Here is a 21453-nt window from a genome sequence, read left to right as displayed (position 1 = left end):
TCCAGGGTCGGCATAGGTCAGGGTCGGCATAGGTCCAACCCAGCCCCTGGAATCCCAGCCAGATCCAGCTGCCTTCCTGCCGTCCTATGAGAGCCCTGGCTTCATGATCTCCACCACCTTGGGGAAGCCCTTCTGGGTCAGGAACTCTGGGGTTAGCCCAGGGTGGCCACTCCTGCCAGAGTCCCCCAGAAGCCAGAGGGAGAGGGTGCTGCACAGGAGGCTGAGTGGTGCCCAGGAGACAGCTTGCAAGAGGCGGCCACCTCAGAGTACCCCTGGGCTACCTCAGGGAAGGGAGTTGGCATCACAAGGTAGGACCAAGGACTCTCTCGCTCTCCAGAGCCAGGCCCAGGCCCGGACTGGGAGTCGGGGGGCATGGGTTCTAACCCCAGCCCCAGCCCTGACTCTTTGACCACCCTGCCCCTTTCCTATCTGCACAGTGTGGCTTGGAGCCTGTCAGAGAGAGAAGGTCCACCTCTGAGGGTCTCTTCACCATCCCCTGAGGCTGGAGAGCAAAGCTCACAGGTTCTCCGGGGAGAAAACATCTCCCCTCATGCTCCTCTCAGATGTCCCCCCTCCCCCCACCCCAACCAGTTGAATTTATAAAAGGAATGCACAGGGGAGGCCTAGCTGGGTCTCAGGGGAGCACCAGAACCTCATGATGGCCTAGCCAGGACCCTCACCCTCACCCTGAGCTGTCGGCCCAAGGGCAAGGGAAGCAGAAATCAGCTCCTGAGTCTAGGGCCTTTGGGGTCCAGCCCCTGAGCTCAGCACCACCTTCTTGGCCTGGGCCTTACCACCAGTGTGCAGACAGGGCCAAGCCCAAGCACAGGGAGCAGAGGACCTTGCCCCTCCAGGCCCTTCAGGATGGGCCACCAGGCAGCTCTGGTCCCTGCTGGGTCTCATGGGAGCATGTTAGGGACCCATGCTGCCAATAGGCTGAGAGGTCTGTGCGAAAAAGGGGCACCCCCTGGGGTGGGCCCCAGGCCCCAGTGGGTGTGGAAGACAGAAAAACACGAACCAGGTGATTTAAAGCTACGTCTTCCCTCCCCGTCCTGTCCCCCTTGGTCCCTGAGGCCCGGCATCTCCTCCTGCTAGTAGCTCAGGGGTTCTCCCCAGGGATTTAACCCCTCTGGCCAAGGTGTTCAGACTGGGGCAAATGGGAAGACTAGGCAGTGAAATGAGGGGAACGTGGTCCCGAACAAGCTCTGGGCCGCAGTGCAGGGAGAGCGTGCTCACTTCCACACCGCTGGGGCCCAGCCTGCCGGGGTCCGAGTCAGGGCAGGGGTCCTGGCTGCGAGGACGCACCGCTCACACCTGCACCCCCTGGCCTTGCAGCTGGAGCACCCGTGCCCGCAGGGCGCTGATCCCGCTGAGGAGGGCCTCTCGATGTTCCGCCGACGAGATGCCCAGGTTCAGCAGGTCCCTGAAAGAAGGGCCGCTCAGACCCAGCCGGCTGAAACCCCCCTCTGCTCTCCGCCCCCGACCGCCAGCACAGGGAAGGACTCCCAGGCAGGTAGGGGCAGGGCCCCGGGCTCCTGACTCACTGGGCAGCCATCGCGGCCACGGCCTCCAGGCTCCCGTAGCCACCTGCAGCGAAGCTGTCCTTGTAGCGGCCCAGGTCCAGGGCGTCCAGCCACGCGCCCACGGAGCCGAAGGAGGGAAAGGTGGAGAAGGCACGGTCCGCCAGTGGGGTGGGAGGCCTGGGGAGCAGAGGAGCTGCGCTCAGTCCGCAGCAGGGATGGGTGCCCAGACTTGGTCACTCTGCTGAGGAGAGGCCAGCTGAGAAAGGATGGGTGACCGAGCCCCCGGGCAGACCTGGCTCCACGGGGTGCGAGGCATCACCAGAGCAGGTGAGGGCTGCAAGATACCTGGGCAGGTAGGTAGAGAGAAGGTTGCACCTGAGCCCTGTAAAGGTCCTGGGCATATATGGACCAGCCTGGGTAGGGTAGGACATTCCTAGGATGCTTTGGGAGGTGACCCATGTTATATTTGGGACAACTAATGCTCATTCCACTCATTTTATAGTCGGTGGTCACTGTACGGGACGTGTGAGGCAAAACCCAGGACAAGTAGAGTGACTAAGAAGGATAAAAATTTATATGTGTCTGAGGCAAGCAGAATATCAGATTTATCTAGGGCAACTGGGTATGCAGTCATACCTGGACAGGTGTGGTAGGCTGGGGTGGGGTAGGAGGTGGGGTAGGACTGGTGGGGTAGACGAGGTGAGTTTGGACAGGTGGGGTAGACCAGGTGGGGTAGGCTGGGGTGGGGTAGGCCAGGTGGGGTAAATGAGGTGGGATAGGACATGTGGGGTAGGACAGCTGGGGTACGACAGGTGAGGTAGGCCACGTGGGGTAGGCCAGGGTGGGGTAGAGTAGGTGGGGTAGGCCACGTGGGGTAGATGAGGTGAGATAGGACAGGTGGGGTAGGACAGGTGAGATAAGAGAAGTGGGGTAGACGAGGTAGGATAGGACGTGTAGACGAGGTGGGGTAGGTCAGGTGGAGTTGACCAGGTGGGGTAAGCCAGGTGGGGTTGACTAGGTGGGGTAGGCCAGGTGGGGTAGGGGGTGATTGTACCCTGGCCATGCAGGGAGGCCACCCATGGAGAGGTGAGAGGTCGGCCGTATCTGGTGGTTGGGGATAGACGGGAGTGTACCTGGGACAAATGAGGCTTCAGCTGTACCTGGGAGAGGTGGCCGTGGCACACTTTGGGGGTTCTGGGTCCTGCACCATCTTGCTCAGGATACTGTGGATCTGAGAGAACCTGGGCCGCTCGCCCGGGTCCTTCTGCCAGCAGTCGAGCATCAGTCGGTGTAGCAGGGAGGGGCAGTGCCTGGGGGGTGGCAGCCGGAAGCCGTCCTCCACTGCCTTGATCACCTGCGCCGCGGAGGTGGAGGTGAGGGGCAGACAGGAAGCTTGAAGTCCCTCTAGCACAGGCACACAGCCCATCCGAGGGAGCCCAGGCAGGGACCGGGCAGGACCGGAAGCAAGTGGATGGACAGCGAAGAGGGGCCTGGGGCCAGGGGTCAAAGGGCAAGGGGCAGAGGTTGGGGGGTGGGCCCTGAGGTCACTCACGTCTTGGCCAGACATGTCCCAGTAGGGCCGCTCCCCAAAGGCCATCACCTCCCACATGACGACACCAAAGCTCCACACGTCACTAGCAGAACTAAAGTGTCCAAACTGAAGCGTCTCGGGGGCGGCCCACAGCGCGGGGCTCCGGCCACTCTGCGGACGGGGGGCAGGTCAGGGCCAGCAAGGGATGGGCCCGCACACCCAGGGGCCCACCCCACGGAGCCCCAGATCCAGCCCCACCTGCCACCCTCCCAGCTGCATCTCCAGGGAAGGCCCCCCGTGGTGTCCACACTGGCCCTTATTTGGGGCCAACTGGGTGGAGGGGCAGGGACGCCTCACCATGGTGGTGTAGACAGCCTCTGCGCGGTCCCGGGGGCCCCGTCCAAAGCCAGAGATCTTGCAGATAAGGCCGCTGGTGACTAGCACCCGGCGGGCCGCCAGGCCCCGGTGGACGTAGCCCATTTCCGACAGATACTTCATGGCCGACGCCAGCCCGGGTAGCAGGCCCAACAGCTGCCCAGCCGCCAGCTGGCCTTCGTGCCGCTGCAGGCGGAAGGGCCACACATTCAGTCCCCTGGGGCTGCGTGACCCCGGGAAGCCCGCTGGCCCTACCTGGCTCTGCCCCAGGGCCCACCAGCTCAGCCTGGCCAGCGGGCAGCTTTTTGGGGAATGATGCCGAGTGCCAGTCCCCCCAAGGAGAAAAGTGAGGGACGAAGCACAACAGGGTCAGTGGTCGCCCCTGGGGCCCAGGCCACTCACCCGCAGGAAGCCGTCCAGGGCCCCATGGCTCATGTACTCGGTGACAATCATCAAGGTGCTTCCTGCGCCCAGGGATGGGGAAGGCGCACTCTAAGTTGCCTGCTCCCCTCTGCACGCACACATGCACCCTCCCACCCCCTACCCCTGCCACCTGCCCCCCACTCCCCACCAGCCTCTGGCCAGCCTCCCACATGGCCCAGGATCCCCTAGGCCAAAGAACAGAAGAGGGGACATCTGGAGGAGGACAGGGGCCAAGGTCGAGGAGCTGCAATAAGTCTGCTAGGAAAGGTCACCCGAGGTCCAAGCGACACACTCCCACAGCGTCACTGCAGGGCGGAAAGGTCATTCAAGGTCAGAAGGGCTGAGTCAGTGAAAGAAAGCTGCAACCTTGTCTGCACACTGGGCAGCTTAGGGGCTGGAGAAAGGGCCTAGGGGACTAGGGGCCCCCCTGCCACCCCCAGGCTTGCGGAGCACGCGGCCCTACCTCGGGTGATGACACCCTCCAGCCGCACCACGTGGCTGTGGTCGAACTGGCCCAGGGTGAGGGCCTCGGCCAGGAAGCTGAGCCTCTGAGAGTCAGAGCAGCCGTCCCTCAGCGTGTGCACGGCCACGGGCAGCTCCTGGCGGCCGGGGAGCTGCAGGCAGCCGAAGGACAGCTCCCCGAAGCGCCCTGTGGGGAAAGAGCACCTCAGACAGTCCCCTGGAGCTCACTCACCCCCCGCCCCCCTCTGCCAACCCAGGCAGGGCGAGCAGCTTCTGGATCATGCGGGCAGTTCATGGCCTGGGGCTCAGAGCCCCCAAGTTCAAACCTGGTGAACTGAGTACCAGCCATGTGACGCGGGCTTCGAAGTCGCCACCTTGGCTCTGCACAAGGCAGCTGTCGTGCCCGTTTTACAGACAAGGAACGGGTTCAGAGCATCGAGGCATGCAACTCTGGTCACACAGCTGGGCAGTGTAGACCAGGACTAGCACTCAGGTGTGTCTGGTCCCCAAGTTTGCAAATGCTCCTCCCCAAGCCACGAAGACCTGGGACCACACCTCTGCCAGTGGCAGCCTGCAGAGGCTGGCCGGGACAGGGCTAGAGTGACGGGGGCATGGGGGCACCAGGAGAGGGCAGGAAGGCAGGATCACAGACCCCTCCGCCATCCCCTTCCCCGTAACCTGGTGGCTGCAGGTCCCATTTGGTGCAGAGCTGGCCCTCCTGGGCAGACCAGGACTGGGGTGAAGGCAATGAGGGAGGGCCTGGGGGCAGAGGTGGGGTCGGGGGGCAGGTGGGGGCTCTTGGGATGGACAAGGCTTCCTGGCTGCCCGGCTTGCCTGCTCCTAGGCTTTTCTCCAGTGTGACGGTTTTTGCATCCAGCTCCTTGGCAAACAGATGAACGGCCTGCAGTGGGTCTCCACAGCTCTGGGGGTCTAAGAACGTGCGGCGGGTCGGGACTTTGACTGGAATGCAGGGAGAGACAAGGGTGGGCTGGAGGACGGGGGTCGGCCCGGGGGTGGGAGGGGTTATAAAGGGCGGCAAGGAAGAGGGCCACAGAGGGGCCAGGCGACAACTCACAGTGGAAATACAGTTCCTCCTCGTCATGGGCATCCTGACCTCCTTTGCCATAGCGGCAGGGCCTGGGGAGGTGCAGAGTCATGCTTTGAGCCACGCGGCCCCAGCCCTTCCCCTCTCACCAGCGCCCAGGGTGGCAGCACCTTATCCCTCCAAGAACCTTAAGGTCTGTGCCCTCGCGGAGGGACCTTCTCGTCTTATTTTGAAAGCTCCTCCCCACAGCTGACAGACAATGCCAGCCCCAGACCTAACTCCTCGCCCCGATCAACACTTCTAATTAGTTGCACTCGGAGCCACAATTGCACACTCTTGCAACTCCCGATGCACCTGAATCCATACCCCCTGACCTTGAACCCAAGCCGCCTGCCTGAGAACAGGTGAGCAATTGGGCGGCCCTGGCACTCACGGGCAGCCACGGTCTAGCCAGGGAAACAGGCCCTGAGGGTCAGTGGCAAGACCGCTCACAGGTCCAAGTGGAAAAGAAGGGCGATGTGCTGGGGGGACACATAGCAGATGGGCCTGACTCGTCCCAGAGCATCCAGGATGGCTTCCCGAGGCAGATGTGGCCATGGACCAAAGGACTGCGTCACCATCAACAGAGCCACTGGCTGGCGTCAGGGGCTGCTGAGCAGGGCCTCGCTGGCCCAGAGGAGAGCCCCCGGGGGCGCTGAGCAGGTGAGCGCCGTGACTCAATCTGCACTGTAGGAAGACCACGCTGGCGTAGCTGTTGTCCCTGCAGGACCTGGCAGCGGGTCGGCCTACAGTGTGAGCATGGGCTCAAGTGACGTGTAGGTGCTGGGGCCGCAGGGCTGCAAGCCTGCTAGGAGGCAGAAAGGAGGAGGGAGGGAGAAGGTAGGCATGGCTCTCGTGTTCTGGGTTGCCTGACAGTTGGCGGTGGTGCCATTTATGGGGACGGGGAGAGGAAAAACTCGAGCCCAGCCTATGGGAGTCTGCAGAGCCCACGGGATAAGAAGGGAGGGGTGCAGGGTAGGGAGTTAGACGTGAAGGTCAGCAGGGGGTATTGGAGGAGAGGTCTGCTCTGGAGCTCCAGTGCAGGAGCTGGGGCATCGTCCAGGAAGAGGACAGAGCCTGGGAAGTGGGACTGTGAACAAGTCTGCGGATCCCGACGTTTAGAGGCCGGGTGGAGAGGAGGAAGAGGCCATGGAGGAGGTCACAAAAGACCCGCCAGACAAGTGGAAGGGAAACAGAAGGCAAATCAGGGGTGGCGACGGACGTCACAGGAGCGAAGGAAAGAAAAAGTGGAGCAGGGGAGGGAGACAGCGGGAGGGCCATGTTTCTAGATGGATGGGAAACGGGGCAAAGGCTGTCATTTAGGATCAAGTGGTCACGATGGTGGTCAGCAGCACGGGCTCTGGGGCCTCACGCAGGGACCGGCTTCCCAGCTGCCCCTGCTCAGTAGCTGCAGGATTGGGTGGCTCGGATTTCTCTTTAATAAAATCGGGATAAAAACAAAAAAAACCAAAACATAAAAAATAAAAAAAATTAAAAAAATAAATAAAATCGGGATAAAGACAGCCCTGCCTGACACAGCACAGGTGCGCAGAGCTTACTAAGCACTCCATAAGTGTCCGCTGTTATGTGGGGCAGAGGGGGACATTAGAAATAGTAGGGGATCCCTGGGTGGCTCGGCAGTTTAGTGCCTGCCTTCACCCCAGGGCATGATACTGGAGTCCCGGAATCGAGTCCCACGTCAGGCTCCCCGCATGGAGCCTGCTTCTCCCTCTGCCTCTGTTCTCTGCCTCTCTCTCTCTCGAATAAATAAATAAATCTTAAAAAAAAAAAGGAATATAGGATGCCTGCGATGGAGAGAAGGGGTGGGCTTCAGAACACAGCAGGGAGGGCTAAGAGGAAGGCACTTCCCCTCGAGCAAAGGGAGTGGATGGGCGCAGAGACAGCTGGGTGTGCGGACCTGGGGACCAGGAGCCAGGCGGCCCATGATGCAGCAAAGGAGCAGGTGCAGCAGATATGGCCGAGGAGGCAAGTGGAAAGGACAGGCCACCTGCGGCGCATAAGCGGACGGGCCAGACGCAGTACCCGGGGTGATGGCCGGGTCCGTGGCAGGAAATGGGAGAGGAAGGTGGAGGTGGAACGAAGACAAGGTCCTTGGGAATGAGGAAGCCAAAGAACTGAGAAGCCAGGGGGTGGGACGGGTCGTCTAGGGGCCACTGAAGTCCCCAGAGTGGTGGCGGAACCTCCACGAAGGAGGAGAGCATCCAGGAAAGGCGGGTGGGGAGGAGGGGGCAAGGCTGAGCTGATGGAGGAGTCGCAGAGGACCCGAGAAGCTTCCCCTGGACAGCACCCTCCGGCGAGAAGTGGGATGAGCCAGCGTGGAGCAGGGAGGGGAGGCGGAGAGGAGGACACCCCGCACACAGCCCGTACTGCAGGGACTCAGAGATGTCAGCCCGAGCGGCGCAGGACCACCACCTGTGCCCATCAGCACCTGACCCGCAGATCCTGCCCATTTCTGTGCCATTGGATTTTGAGCAGGTGCGGAGACCGACCCCCGGCTTACGCTACCCGCCTGAGCGCACCTGTCTCCCAGGTGCCCGTGGGCAGCTGTCCTGCACTGTCCCTGCCCGGAGGGGTGTGAGGAGCCTCCTCCTGCCCCCCCTGAGCCCCTGAGCCCCCAGCCAGGACAAGAGGCTCTCAGCTCCTGTCCATTCCTGCTTTTCCAACAGGCCCAATACGGGTGTCTAAGCCCCAGAAAGGAGCTCCCTATTCCTGCCCTGCCCTCCTGACTGTCCTGGCCCCCGGCAGAGGGGCTCCTGCACCGCAGGTCAAGGTGCTCCCCTCCTCGGTCACTTTCAGCGCTTCACAGGAGGCGAAGCTGCCCCTGCAGCCCACCCACAGGCAGTGAGACGCCCAGGGGCGGAGAGGGCTCCCCAGCAGCCATCCTCTCCTCTGCTCCCCGCCCTCGCTCCAGCTCATCACATGCAGACCTTCTGGCCCCCAAGTCTGCTGACCTCAGCCCCAGCCGGGCACCTCTGTGTGGGACCAAGTGTGGCCCCGGGGAGGAGGCGGATATACATGCCATGAGGTTTCCGCTGCGTGCAAAAGGACTGGAATCTTCTCTGAACCAAACTCAAGCTCCCCACCCTTCCCCCTCCTCCCATCCCCCTTCTCTGGCCACTCTCCTGTAGGCTTCCTTCTGCAGGGGGTGGCGGGAGGGGCAGCTGGTGTATGAGTCCCCCTCCTGTCCTCCCCCCTCCCACACACACAATTTTTGCCTTTCTTCCCTCTGCCTGTGTTCAAGGGCCTCAAGATCCCTTGCGGGCAGGGGCTGGGGGCCTCTGAGCGCCTCTGGAGAATCCTAATCGCACCGGAGCAGCCGGAGCTGGATTCCATCCTCAGCGATGCCTTCTGACATTTAATGAGTTAAGGAGCTAAATCCCCTTCATCCCAGAGAGGCTGAGGCTGAGCGAGCTGCAGGCTGCCGCAGGAGCAGGGAGTGGGGGAGGGGCCTGGATCTGCACCGCAGCATGCTGGCGTGTGCAAATCTGCATGTGTGCAAACACAGGTACAGGCCGCGGGGCCGTGAGCACACGTCCATGGGCACGGGGACCCCACCCACCGGGAGTCAGCCGGGCGCACGGGGACCAGCCACCTACCTTCTCCACATGGCCAGCACACTCATCACAGAGCCCAGGACCAGGAGGGCTGAGACGGTCACCACGGTGACGACAACCGCAGGGTTGTGGTCCCTGGGCCCGGAGGCAGCTGGGGATAAAGCAGGAGGCTGAGGCAGGCAGAGGGCCAGGCTCCTGGGGGTGCCCTGGGGCCCAGGGAGCTTCCTCCTCTCCCAGGCTCAGCGCCTCCACTGCGCTCCAGCTGTGCAACAGAGGACCCCGGGGTCTGGACAGGCAGGCCTGGGCCTCCCTTGTCGCCTTTCAGTTGGACACCGTAGCTCTGTAGGGGGAGCGGCCACTCACGGAGCTCCCAGCCGCAGGCAGTTACAGTAAGAGTTAACATTTAAGATCCTGTGCCCCGGGGCCTTAACTAAACCACCCCGTTGCACCTGCACCTGCATCACAACAAGCCAGGCAGGCCGTGTTGTCTCCATTTCACAGCTGGGTTGACCGACATTGATATAAGTCACCTGCTTTGTCCGAGGCCCCACGACTAATAAAGGGTGAACCTAAGACTTGAACCTGATTCCAAAAGCCTCTACTGTGAACTATTTCCCCAAGAGAGGGGCCCCGAAGACCCCAGGCTCTCAAGCCCATCTATCCATCCCTCCATCCCTCTATTCATCCATCCAACATGTGGATGACAGGCTGGCGCCAGCCCTCGAGACACAGTGATGAATGGCCCAGAATCCCTGCCCCAGAGGAGTGCCCAGACCAGGGAGGGAGACAAAGTCCTCGCTGCAGAATGAACTGACACAGAGAGCTGAGCGGAGGCTCACCCGTGTCTTCCTGAAGCCTGAGAGGAAGGCTTCACAGATGAGGTGGGGCATCTGCCTTGGGCCTGGGAGCCCGGAAGGGTTTGGTGCCCACGCTAGGTCTGGGAAACGCAGAGCCTCCCCGTGGCGCTGGGAAAACAGGCTGCGTGGGGGCCCAGAGCGGCCAGATGTGAGGCTGGACGGGGGAAGGAGAAAGGGAACCGGGGGGCAAGACAGCATCTGAAGGGCCTGGGATGCCAGGCCAGGGAGCCGGGACGTCATCCTGAGGGTGATGGGGAGCAAGGGAGCCACAGACAGAGTTCCTGGCCCAGGGGAACAGGACGATGCTATCTGCTAGTGGGTGGGCAGCAAGGATGGGCAGGAGGGGCCCGGGAGGGGTCCCGGTTTGGGAAAACTATTGAGGATGGGGAAGATGTCGCATAGCCCTGAAGACTCCATTGAGACCAGATGAGACATGGGACACAGGACTCGGGCCAGCTCCGGGCTCCAGGCTCAGGGACAAGCAGGGCGGGTGCTGCGCAGCGTCCAGGGATCGAGGGTCAACAGGGGGAGGGGAGGGGTATTTCCTAGCAGAGGATCCGGGGGGGCTGGGCGGCTGGGCCACAGGGGGCGGGGAGGGGGCTCACAGCTGGGAGATGAGGTCAGATCCCCACGGCTGTTAGGAGGATGTCACAGCCACGTGACACGGGACAGAAGAGGAAGGGAGGGTCAGAGACCAACAAGGCCAAGGTCAGTGAGGGGATCGTAGAGCCCACGGTTGCAGAGGTGCGGATGGGACCGGGGTCTGGCCGGGCCCGAGGTGGGTGGAGCTGCCAAGAACTGTTTGAGATGCGGTGTCCACGGTGTCCACGGGGACAGGCCTCTGAGACGCGCCGGGGATTCCCCACCTCTTGGTATTCAGTCCCTCAAGGGTGGGTTTGACATAGTGACTTGTTTCTAATGAATAGAAGGCAGCCAAAGGGATAGGATGTCACCTCCAAGATGAGGCGACAAAAGAGACGGTGGTTTGGCTTAAGAAACCCCCACCCCGGGATCCCTGGGTGGCGCAGCGGTTTGGCGCCTGCCTTTGGCCCAGGGCGCGATCCTGGAGACCTGGGATCGAATCCCACGTCGGGCTCCCGGTGCATGGAGCCTGCTTCTCCCTCTGCCTGTGTCTCTGCCTCTCTCTCTGTGTGTGTGTGTGACTATCATAAGTAAATAAAAAACTAAAAAGAAAAAAGAAACCCCCACCCCCAGTCCCTCACTCGCAGTCTCTGAAAGAATCGAGTTGCTGTGTGATGAGGAGCCCTAGGGAGAAGCCCAAGGGGCGGAGAACTGCGTGCATCCAGCAAAAAACAGCCTGTGAGAACCCAAGCCTTGAGATGACCGCAGCACGAGGGGCCCTGAGCCAGTGGCGCCCCGTTAAGCTGCACCCAGAGAGGCCTGGCCTGCAAAAACCACCAGAGAACAAATGTCTGCGGTTTGCAGCCCCTCGCCTTGGGGTAACTCGTTATGCAGCAGTGGGTAGCTGATACGGTCCTTTATCATGCTCCTGCGTTAGGGTTCCGGCTCACTGGGGGAAGGGCTCTGCAGACCGGGAGACCTATTCCCCCAGAGCCAGGGCCACAGCACAGGAGGTCGGGGGTCCGAGCAGTGTCTACTCACCGAGAAGCACCAGGTGAACGGAAATCATCAGCCCATTCCAGCTAACAGCCCCCAGCTCCTGCCCCGACCTCCCTCGCTCCTGCCAAACCTGGGCGCCTCTGCTCGCATGGGATTCCTCTACCCAAAATGTTTTCCCTGCCCACCTCCACAGGTCGAATGCTCCCCAGCCTTCAAGACGGGGCTCTAATCTCCCCCTGCCAGCACCTGGCCGAGGTCTGGCACAGACAGGCGTTCCAGCAAGAAGTGCTGTCTCTCTTCCCAGAACCCAAACTCCCTCAACATTTTATCTCCACCTCCCTTTGGGCTCAGAGCTCTTCCTATCTTGGATTAGACTCATGTAGCAGGTTGGAAAGAATTATTATCTTGACAGCTGGTGTCAGAATGCCTCTTAGGGGGAACTGCCTTTGTCCAGGAAAATACTTTCATGAACTGCTCGGGGCAGATAGAGGTGAGACCCTGAGGGCAGGGTTAGCAGCAGGCAAAACCACCAAAGCCACAGCTAAGCAGTTCATCTCTCCCCATGAAAGGGGATTTGGGGGTGGCTGGGGGAGAAGAGGAGCCAGGGGACGGAGGTGAAGGGACCAAGCGGGTAGCACAGGGTATCTGATGTTCAGCTTTTGTTCTGTCGTGTGTCCGGGTAACAGCATTATTGGAGAAATTATTCGCGTAGCATACAACTCCCCCCACGGAACGCAGGCAATCCTCACTTTGTGTTGTTTTGTTTATGGCCGTAGCGCAACCCCTTTGTGTCCCCAACCTTCAGTGACGTGTGCTTCTCACTCCAAGGCCCAGTGGGGAAAGGGGTGGCATCCCACGGTTGAGTCTATGTCACGGCTGAGAGGGACAAGCAGAACGGGAAAGAATCTAGCCGTCAGAGCAAGAAGGGACCAGGAGGCTAAACCTCCTCCCAAGAAAATAGCAAGAATCTTGGAGAGAGCACGGGATGTTTCTAGAAGACATGGGAGGTCCTGAGAGGCTGGGAGACCACAGCTGAGACGTGGCTTCTGCAGCCCCTACCCCGTGAGCTCCCCCAGGACAGGCCCCCCATTTAATTCACAGCATGAATAGGCCCTAGTGGGTGGATTCCAAATTCATTAATTATTTAGGTTGTCGTTAAACCGTTCTGCAGGCTCCCTTAATTGCACAGATAACCACCCCCTCCCCAGGCTGTGTCCCCACCCCAGCCCCATCCGGGGAAGAGTTTTCCCTGCCCAGACCCTGCCCACTCACGCACACCACTTACCCTCCCCTGGGGTCTGCACTTCAATGGAGGGATTGAAGCTCTGGGTCTCCCAGGAGGGTCCCGGGGAAGCCGCCCGGATCTGAAAGACGTAGCGGGTAGCCGGCTTCAGGTTGGTGACAGTGACCGCAGGTGCCCCTGTCTTCACCGTGGAGTAAGTCTGTTCACTCTGACCCTGAGGAAGGACCAAGATGTGAGGCCTGGATCCAGGGCCAGACCTGAGCTGCTTGGAGAATGATGGGGGGGGTGGGGTGGAGAAGTGCCTTTAGTCCTTAGTTGAGCTCACAGCAGGACCCTCCACAGTCTGGGGAGGGTCCCCACAGGTTTCTTCCGTAGGCTCCCCAACCCCTCTCTCCATCCAGGCTCCCACCTGCAGTCAACAGTCCCTGAGGCTTAGAGCAGTAAGAGAAACTTTAGAGAAGACACTAGACCCCCTTCTTGGGGACGGACATCAGGCGCTGGCCGTCCAGAGGCTGAGTTGGGCCTGATGCCTCAGAGGAATGAGAAAAGGCCTGACACCTGCCCGGCCCCTGTCGGTTCACAAAAGCTTTTCCTTCTCTTTGTCATCTGGTTTTCACAAGGTCCTGCAAGTCACGAATTCACAGACAAGGAATCCGGCACAGAAAGGTAGAGAGCCCACCTGAGGCCCCCACTGGACAGTGGGGACAGTGACAACTGTCACGGAGTGAGCATCAGCTCACTGCCAGCTGCTATGCTAGGCTCTTTAGAGGCCTGGCTACATACAGCGCTCACAACAGCAATTCTTTCTTCTTTGGTAGGTGACAGTCACATCAAGGAAGGGTCAGAATGACACCGTCTTGATGCCTTCAGGTTGCGTGCTCTATCTCTATATCACACGGCCGCCAGCGCATCTGATGCTGTGTCCTGGAGACGCAGCCATCATTTCGTCTCTGCCCGCCGCCCTCCCACCTTATTAGAGCCCCTGCCACTCCCACGGCCCCCTGTCATCACATGGCCCAGTTCTGTGGCCACCGTATTCAGGCTTGGGGCAGAAACTGGGCCAATCAGCACCTCCCTTCCAGGTATCTGACTGGCCATGGAAAGATAGTGAGACAGTGGCTGCAGGTGGGACCTCTGAGACTGGTGAGGGGGGTGGGGGTGGGCGGAGCAAAGAGGCAAGGCTGCCAACCCGGGCAGCTGTCACGTGCCCTGAGCAAGCCCCCGGGCAGAGGACGCAGGACTGGTGTGCACACAGAAGTGCAGGTGAGGAGCAGCCTCCGACACCTGTGGTCCCTGGGTTCCGGGCGATGCCCCTGCAGCCCTTGAAACAGAGCTCCTGTTGTACAGACTCTGCTTTTCAAGGGTTCTTGTTCCCTCAGATTCACACCCCCTTAGGGCCTGGAGTACCCAGCCAGCTCAGCTTCGGGACTCTGTCTCTATGCCCTGACAACCCCCCCCCCCCCCCCGCCAGTGTCGGCTCAGCTCCCAGCCCTATGCTGAAAGGCCCCACCGCTCCTTCTCCCAGGACAGGCCTCTGCCTCGAGCTGCAGACCCACAAAGCCCACCCAGAGGTGCCAACACTGCAGCGGCCAACCCAAGCTCACCCTCTTAACCCAGACCTGCTCCTCCTCCTCAGCTGGTGGCACCTTTGCCCCCTAGATCATCCAGCAGTGACTCAGGAGTCCCTCCTCCTTCGTGTTTGCGCCCCACCCCCCAACTCACAGCTCTCAGTAGACTTCCAGTATTCAAAAACTATTATCTGATTCAGCCAAGAAGTCCCCAAGAGTCACTAAGGGGTGAGTGAAGTTCTGACACATGAAATGCTGAAGATGAAAGCAAGGTTTCGCTTGGATGAATAAAATTTGCACCAAGGTGAGAAACACTATTAACTCTACGTATCAGGGATCCCTGGGTGACGCAGCGGTTTGGCGCCTGCCTTTGGCCCAGGGTGCGATTCTGGAGACCCTGGATCGAATCCCATATTGGGCTCCCGGTGCATGGAGCCTGCTTCTCCCTCTGCCTGTGTCTCTGCCTCTCTCTCTCTCTCTCTCTCTCTCTCTCTCTGTGTGTGTGACTATCATAAAATAAATAAAAATTTAAAAAAAATTTAAAAAAATAAAAATAAATAAATAAATAAATAAATAAACTCTACGTATCATATTCAGAGACAATAAATGTATGGGGCAAAGAGATAGTGGGTCGGGACACAGCTCCATTTGTCAAGTCGAGGCTGAACTGCAACCACAGATTTGACAACAGAGATACAAGAAGTCAGCAGAAATGGGGAAAAGCATCCTATAAGGACCCGCGGGCTGTATAAGGAGCACCGTGTATCTTTTCTTCTTATTTGTAAAACGATGTATGACACACCCTGTGTATCAGTAACATTGTAATAAGAATTCATCATTCATTCATTGCTCTGGAGGCCAGGGTGTTAGACATTCACCGGCAGCAGCACACCCGCCAAGTTCTAGGGGACGCCTCCCCTCGGTCATACATTTTCGTGAATTTTGAAACAATATGGTATTTCTGCATTCTTTCTCTTAAATAGTTGCAAAAATAAAAAATAAAAAATAAAAAATAAAATAGGGTTGCAAAATTGCACGTATGGCGTCTGGCCACGGGAGACCTGCATCAGCCCCCAGGGAAGGTTCTCAGGGGGCTGCAAACAGCATACAAAGCGGTGACGATGGAGGTTGCAGAGTGGTGAGGAGCGAGGGGGGGACCAGCAGGTGGGCGGCCGCGCCCTGCACCCAGCGGGAGGCCACCTAGAAGGCCGGGGATTTGCTCACGACGGAAGGTAAGGAGGCTTTTGCAGAGAGAAGGTAGGGAAGGAAGCAGAAGCGCCGAGGGGACCGACCTCAGCCCCCGAAGGCAGCCCCAGGTCCCGCCCCAGACCCCGCCTCACCTTCTCGTAGTATCGGATCTCGTACTCGGTGCCGTTAGCCCCCGGGGCTCCGGCGGGGACAGGCTCCCGCCACGACAGGGACACGCTCTGGGGCTCCACTCGGTCCCTGCGGATCTCATCCTCCTCCCAGGGCGCTGAAAGTAAGGAAGGCGGGGGCGTCTCCGCGGGATCCCGCCGCTGGATGCCACCGCGGGGCAGGGGGCTGGAAGGGCGGGCCTGCAGGCAGGGGCAGGGGCCAAGGGCAGGGGCGGGCAAGTGGGCGGGGCTGCGGACAGGGCGGGGCCAGGGGCGGAGCGTGTGGGTGGAGCGGGGGCCAAGGGGCGGGGCATGCACGCAAGGGGCGGGGCGTACGTGTGGGAGGCGGGGCCAGAGGCTCCTGGGGGCGTGGCCTCCGCTGTCCAGTCCTGAAACCGGAGGGGAGGGAGGCTGCTCACCCCCAGCTCTCAGCTCGCCCTGTTTCTGCTTCTGGGGGGAGGGGGGGACGCGGGCAAGCCACCTGCTGCCTGCCCACCCCCTGCCCTCCAGCAGCCCTAGTGGCGGCTGGTTCTAACTCTCCAGGTTCTTTCTACACTTTTTGTGGTTTGGAGACATCAAAGAGCACAGGAGGCAGGTAAACAACCTCCTTAGCTCTTCTAACAGTCTGGTCAAGAGGCAATACACTGGGCGCACTAGGGACCGCAGGAAACTACTTCGTCATAATAGAGACCATATATGAAAAGCCACAATGAATATGCTCAAAGGTGGTAAACTGAAAGCCTTCCCTTGAAGATCAGGACCGAGGCAAGGATGTCCACGCTTGCACTTCTATTTAACATAGTACCGAAGTCCTAGCCAGAGAGCTTCGGCAAGAGAAAGAAACCAAAGGCACTGAGATTGGAAAGAAAGAAGTAAAGTTATTTCAGTCCGCGGGTGACATAATCTTGTACATAGAGAAAATCCATAATCTTGTATGTAGAGAAAATCTTAAGAATTCCACAAAAGCCCTGTTAGAAATAAGTGAATACAGCAAAGTTGCAGTATACAAAGCCAATAGACAAAAATCAGTGGTGTTTCCACACACTAACAATGAACAATCTGAACAGGAAATGAAAAAAAAATCTCGCTTATAATTGCAGCAAAAAGAATAAAATACTTAGGAATAAACTACACAAAAAATGAGCAAACATTGCTGAAAGAAATTAAAGAAGAATAAATGGAAAGACATCGTGTTTATGGAGTGGAACACTTAATATTGTTACAATATCCTTGCTACCCAAAATGACCTACAAATTCAGTTCAGGTCCTATCAAAACCCCAAAGGTGTTTTCTGCAGAAATAGAAAAGAAATCCTAAAATTCATATAGAAAATCAAAGGACCATGAATAGCACTATGATCTTTTTTTAATTAATTAATTTATTTATTTATTTACGATAGTCACACGAGAGAGAGAGAGAGAGAGGCAGAGACACAGGCAGAGGGAGAAGCAGGCTCCATGCACCGGGAGCCCGACGTGGGATTCGATCCCGGGTCTCCAGGATCGCGCCCTGGGCCAAAGGCAGGCGCCAAACCGCTGCGCCACCCAGGGATCCCAGCACTATGATCTTGAGACAGAAAAACAAGGCTAGAGGCCTTGCACTTTTTGACTTCAAAAACATTGCAAGGACACCATAATCAAAACGGTTTGTCACTGTGTATAAAAACAGAAATACAGACCAACTGAACAGAATAGAGAGCCCAGAAATGAGCCTTCACATATACAGTCAAATGATTTTTGATAAGACTGCCAAGCCTACAGTGGGGAAAGGACATTCTTTTTAAGAAACCATGCTGGGAAAACTGATTATCCACATGCAAGAGAATGAAGTGGACCCTTACCTCACACCACATATAAAATCTAGCATGAAATGAATTATAGACCTAAATGTACGACCTGTAACTATAAACGTCCTAGAACAAGAAAATAAGTAAAATTTGCCATATAGAAAATGAGAGGGGTGCCTGGGTGGTTGAGTGTCTGCCTTTGGCTTAGGGCGTGGTCCTGGGGTCCTGGGACCCAGTCCCACCTCGGGTTCCCTGCAGGGAGCCTGATTCTCCTTCTACCTGTGTCTCTGCCTCTCTGTGTGTCTCTCATGAATAAATAAAATCTATAAATAAATAAATAAATAAATAAATAAATAAATAAATCTATCTATCTCTTGGAGAAAATATAGAGGGGTGCCTGGGTGACTCAGTCAGTTAAGAGTCTGACTTTTTTTAAAGATTTATTTATTTATTTTAGAGGGAGAGTGAGAGAGCGAGAGCAAGTGGAGAGGCAAAGGGTGAGGTGGGGAGAGGAGAGAGAGAGAGAGAATCCCCAACCAGACTCCCTGCTAAGCTCAGAGCCCTGATGCAGGACTCAGTCTCACAACCCTGAGATCATGACCTGAAGCAAAATCAAGAGTCGGACACTCAACTGACTGAGCCACTCAGGTGCCCCTGTGTCCAAATTTTGAACTCAGGTCTTGATCTCAGGGTCATGAGTTCAAGTCCTGTGCTGGGCTCCTGCCGGACTTGGAGCCTACTTAAAATAAAATTAAAAAATATTTATGGGGCACCTAAATTGCTCAGTCAGTTACACATCTGACTCCTGATTTCTGCTCAGGTCACGGAACTGCTCAGTGGGCAGTCTGCTTCCCCCCCTCCCTCTGTCCCACTGCTGAGTATATAACCCAAGCAAATGAAATCACTACCTTGAAGAGATATCTTCACTCTCATGTTCATTGTAGTATCATTCACAAGAGCCAAGATATGGAAATTACTTCAGTATCTGCTGATGGATGAATGAATAAAGAAAAGAAAATGATATGTGCAAAAAAAAATGCTATTCAGCCATAAAAAAAAAGAAAGAAATCCTGCCATCATCAAGAACATGGATGAACCTTGAGGGCATTATGCTAAGTGAAATAAGAAAGACAGAGACAAATACTGCATGGTTTCACTTATATGTGGAATCTAAAAATAAAACAAAACTCATAGAAACAGAGAGTAGATTGGTGGCTGCCGAGGGCTAGGGGCTGGGGGAAATGGGAGATATTGGTCAAAGGGCACAAACTTCCAGTTAGAAGATGAATAAGTTCTAAGGATCTAATGTACAGCAGGGTGACTCGAGTCAACAGTACTCTATTGTATAATTGAAAATTGCTAAGAGAGATCTTAAATGCTTTCACCACATACACACACACGCACACACACACACACGGTAACTACAAGAGGTGATGGATGTGTTAACTGTTTCATGGTAGTTATTCTACAATATATACACATACTAAATCATCTCACATGGTACACCATGAACACTAACGAGTTATGTGTCAATTATATCTCTATAAAGCTGGAGAAAAAAAAGAAAATGTGATATAGGCATACAACGGAATATCATTCAGCCAAAAAAAAAAGAAGAAGAAAGAAAGAAAGAAAGAAGAAAGAGAGAAAGAAAGAAAGAAAGAAAGAAAGAAAGAAAGAAAGAAAGAAAGAAAGAAAGAAATCCTGTCACAGGCTAGGACATAAATGAACTTGGAGGACATGAATCCAAATGAAATAAGCCAGTCACAAAAAGACAAATACTGCATGACTCCACTTATATGAGGTATCTAAAGTAATTAAGCTTAGAGGGGATCCCTGGGTGGCTCAGCAGTTTGGCGCCTGCCTTTGGCCCAGGGCACGATCCTGGAGACCCGGGATCGAATCCCACATTGGGCTCCAGGTGCATGGAGCCTGCTTCTCCCTCTGCCTGTGTCTCTGCCTGCCTCTCTCTCTCTATGTCTATCATAAATAAATAAATCTTTTTAAAATTTTTAAAAAATAAAATAATTAAGCTTAGAAACAGAAAATAGAATGGTGGTTTCCAGGGGCCCTGGGGGGAAGAGGGCGAAGAGATGTTTTTGTTCAACAGGTACAGAGTATGAGTTTTGCAAGATGAAAGAGTTCGGAGGTCTGTTGCACAATGATGTGCATATAGGTAACACTACTGCATACTATACACTTAAAAATGGTAAAGTTGGTAAATTGTATATATTTATTTCCCCCACAATAAAAAAAAATATTGGTGCCCGGGTCACACAACCCAAAACAATTAAATCACCTTTGTAGAGGGGGACTCATGCATTAGCATCTTTTTCTTTTTAATCTTCTCAGTGATTCTGATGTGCAGATAGCTTTGAGAATCATTAGTCTAGATAATGTTGGATGGACAGTACTTTAAAAAAAAAAGGTAATAATGCCTGATCTAAGGCAAGGACTGCCAAGTTACTGGGAGGTAAGATCATAGCCTCCCTTTAGGTGTGTTGAGCAGAGGGGTTTCCAAGAGAAGATACTGGATAGGTGGTTTGGGGGCTCACAAAAGCCATCTGGGAGTGAGATGGAGATCCAAGAGCCATCACAGGGTGATGGGATGAAGCTGCCCAGGAGGACGCAGAGAAAGAGAAGCTTTTAGGAAACAAGAATTTAATTTAAGAAGCAAGTAAAGGAGAAGGAGCTCAAAAATGAGCAGCCAGAGAGGTAGCAGGAAAACCAGGAGCAAATGAGATCACAGAAGCCCATGGAGGAGAGCATCTAAGAAGGTTCCCTTCTGACTCTTCCGGTTATTAGCTAGTGGTCCATGAGCAAGAGTCTCTGTTTCCTCACATGTAGAATGGAAAGAATAATGATTTTCCTAGGCTCACTATGAGAATTTTATGAAGTAATGTATATAAAGAGCTTAGGGCAATACCCATCACAGAGCAAGTGCCCCATGCAAGTTTACCAACAAGAGAAGCCCATGGTTGGCAGTGTTATATGCTGAGAAGAGACAGGGTAAGACTCTGATTCAAAGTGTCCTCTGGGTTTAACAATGTGGAGGCTCCTGGTGACTTTAGGAGATTGAGGGAAGCAGATACCAGGTGGCAACAGGGCAAGGAAGTGGAGACAGGACATATACAGCTCACTCTTTGAAAAGCGCATGAATATGGCTTCTAGTTTTAAATGGTAACCATCTAGCAGCCTCCACCTCCAGTCTCTCCCAAATTCTGATTAAAACAAAGGTACAGAAAGAGTTGGAAACCCAGAACATCACCATAAACTAGTCTTGACAGCTGATTGCCAGAATTGGGGGCGGGGGGCGTAGAGTGGCATGTCTCCACCTAGGAGAAAGCCAGTGCAACCAGATTGAAAGTGCAATTGTAGTGAACCCCCAGGCTACGCTGCCCACAGAGTGACACTGCCTCCCATCCTAAAAATAACTTGAAAGACCTTTTATCCCTCCTCCCACTGTCTGACCCTTAAAAAAAGGCAAGGTCTTTGTCAACTGGACAATGCTCAGCCATCACTCTCCTGCATGGTTGCTCTAGAGGAAAAGTGTCCTTCCTCTATCCCCTAGGAGGGCCTCTAAGCCTAAGTCCACCTGGAGATGGTAGCTCTCAGAAAAGACGTGGGTCCAAGGTGGCAGGAGTGAGGAGGCATCCGAGGAGGAGGCACAGCCCCCTGCAGATACAGATGGACAGCCCAGATAGGAAGAGGCTAGGAACGTCATTTTTCTTTGGAACTGCGTCTGTTGAAAGCATCAGATGGCCAGTGTACAGAGGCAGGAGAAGGCTCCATTTCAATCCTACAGAGATACGTTAGATGAAAGCCTGATCAATCCTGAGGATGGAGCTGAAAACCGAGCCCAAGCACCTGCTCTCCTGCTGCAGGTCAATGATGAAACTCGGCCAGCGCCCAAGAGGGACCAAGAGCACAGCAGACACTACCAGAAAACTATCCAACAGCCACATCCCCCTACCCTGCCTGTGGAGCCCAATGTTTGATTTGGGGTCTACTGTCTCCCCCCGATGTAACTCGAGTTCATTCTGATCATCCTAAAATAATCTGTGCGCGCTCATGTCCTGTGCCAATGGTT

The 21453-nt window shown here is 56.0% G+C and overlaps 1 protein-coding gene across 1 annotated transcript in view; it reads right to left on the bottom strand.

Moving 5' to 3' along the window:
* EPHA10 (EPH receptor A10) overlaps positions 1-21453 on the bottom strand; it is a 41055-nt gene continuing 19602 nt past the window's right edge. The window contains 12 exon segments of the mRNA XM_055341927.1: positions 1-1423; positions 1545-1700; positions 2684-2877; positions 3076-3225; positions 3412-3615; positions 3832-3893; positions 4316-4501; positions 5149-5274; positions 5390-5451; positions 9016-9124; positions 12697-12868; positions 15563-15696. Coding sequence (XP_055197902.1) covers positions 1309-1423; positions 1545-1700; positions 2684-2877; positions 3076-3225; positions 3412-3615; positions 3832-3893; positions 4316-4501; positions 5149-5274; positions 5390-5451; positions 9016-9124; positions 12697-12868; positions 15563-15696 — 1670 coding nt within the window. The 3' untranslated portion in view covers positions 1-1308.

Source organism: Nyctereutes procyonoides, unplaced genomic scaffold, assembly GCF_905146905.1.
Source record: "Nyctereutes procyonoides isolate TBG_1078 unplaced genomic scaffold, NYPRO_anot_genome, whole genome shotgun sequence".
In the NCBI taxonomy this organism is placed as follows: domain Eukaryota; kingdom Metazoa; phylum Chordata; class Mammalia; order Carnivora; family Canidae; genus Nyctereutes; species Nyctereutes procyonoides.
Note: the sequence above shows the minus strand (reverse complement) of the source record. Positions and strands in the feature narration are given on the sequence as shown.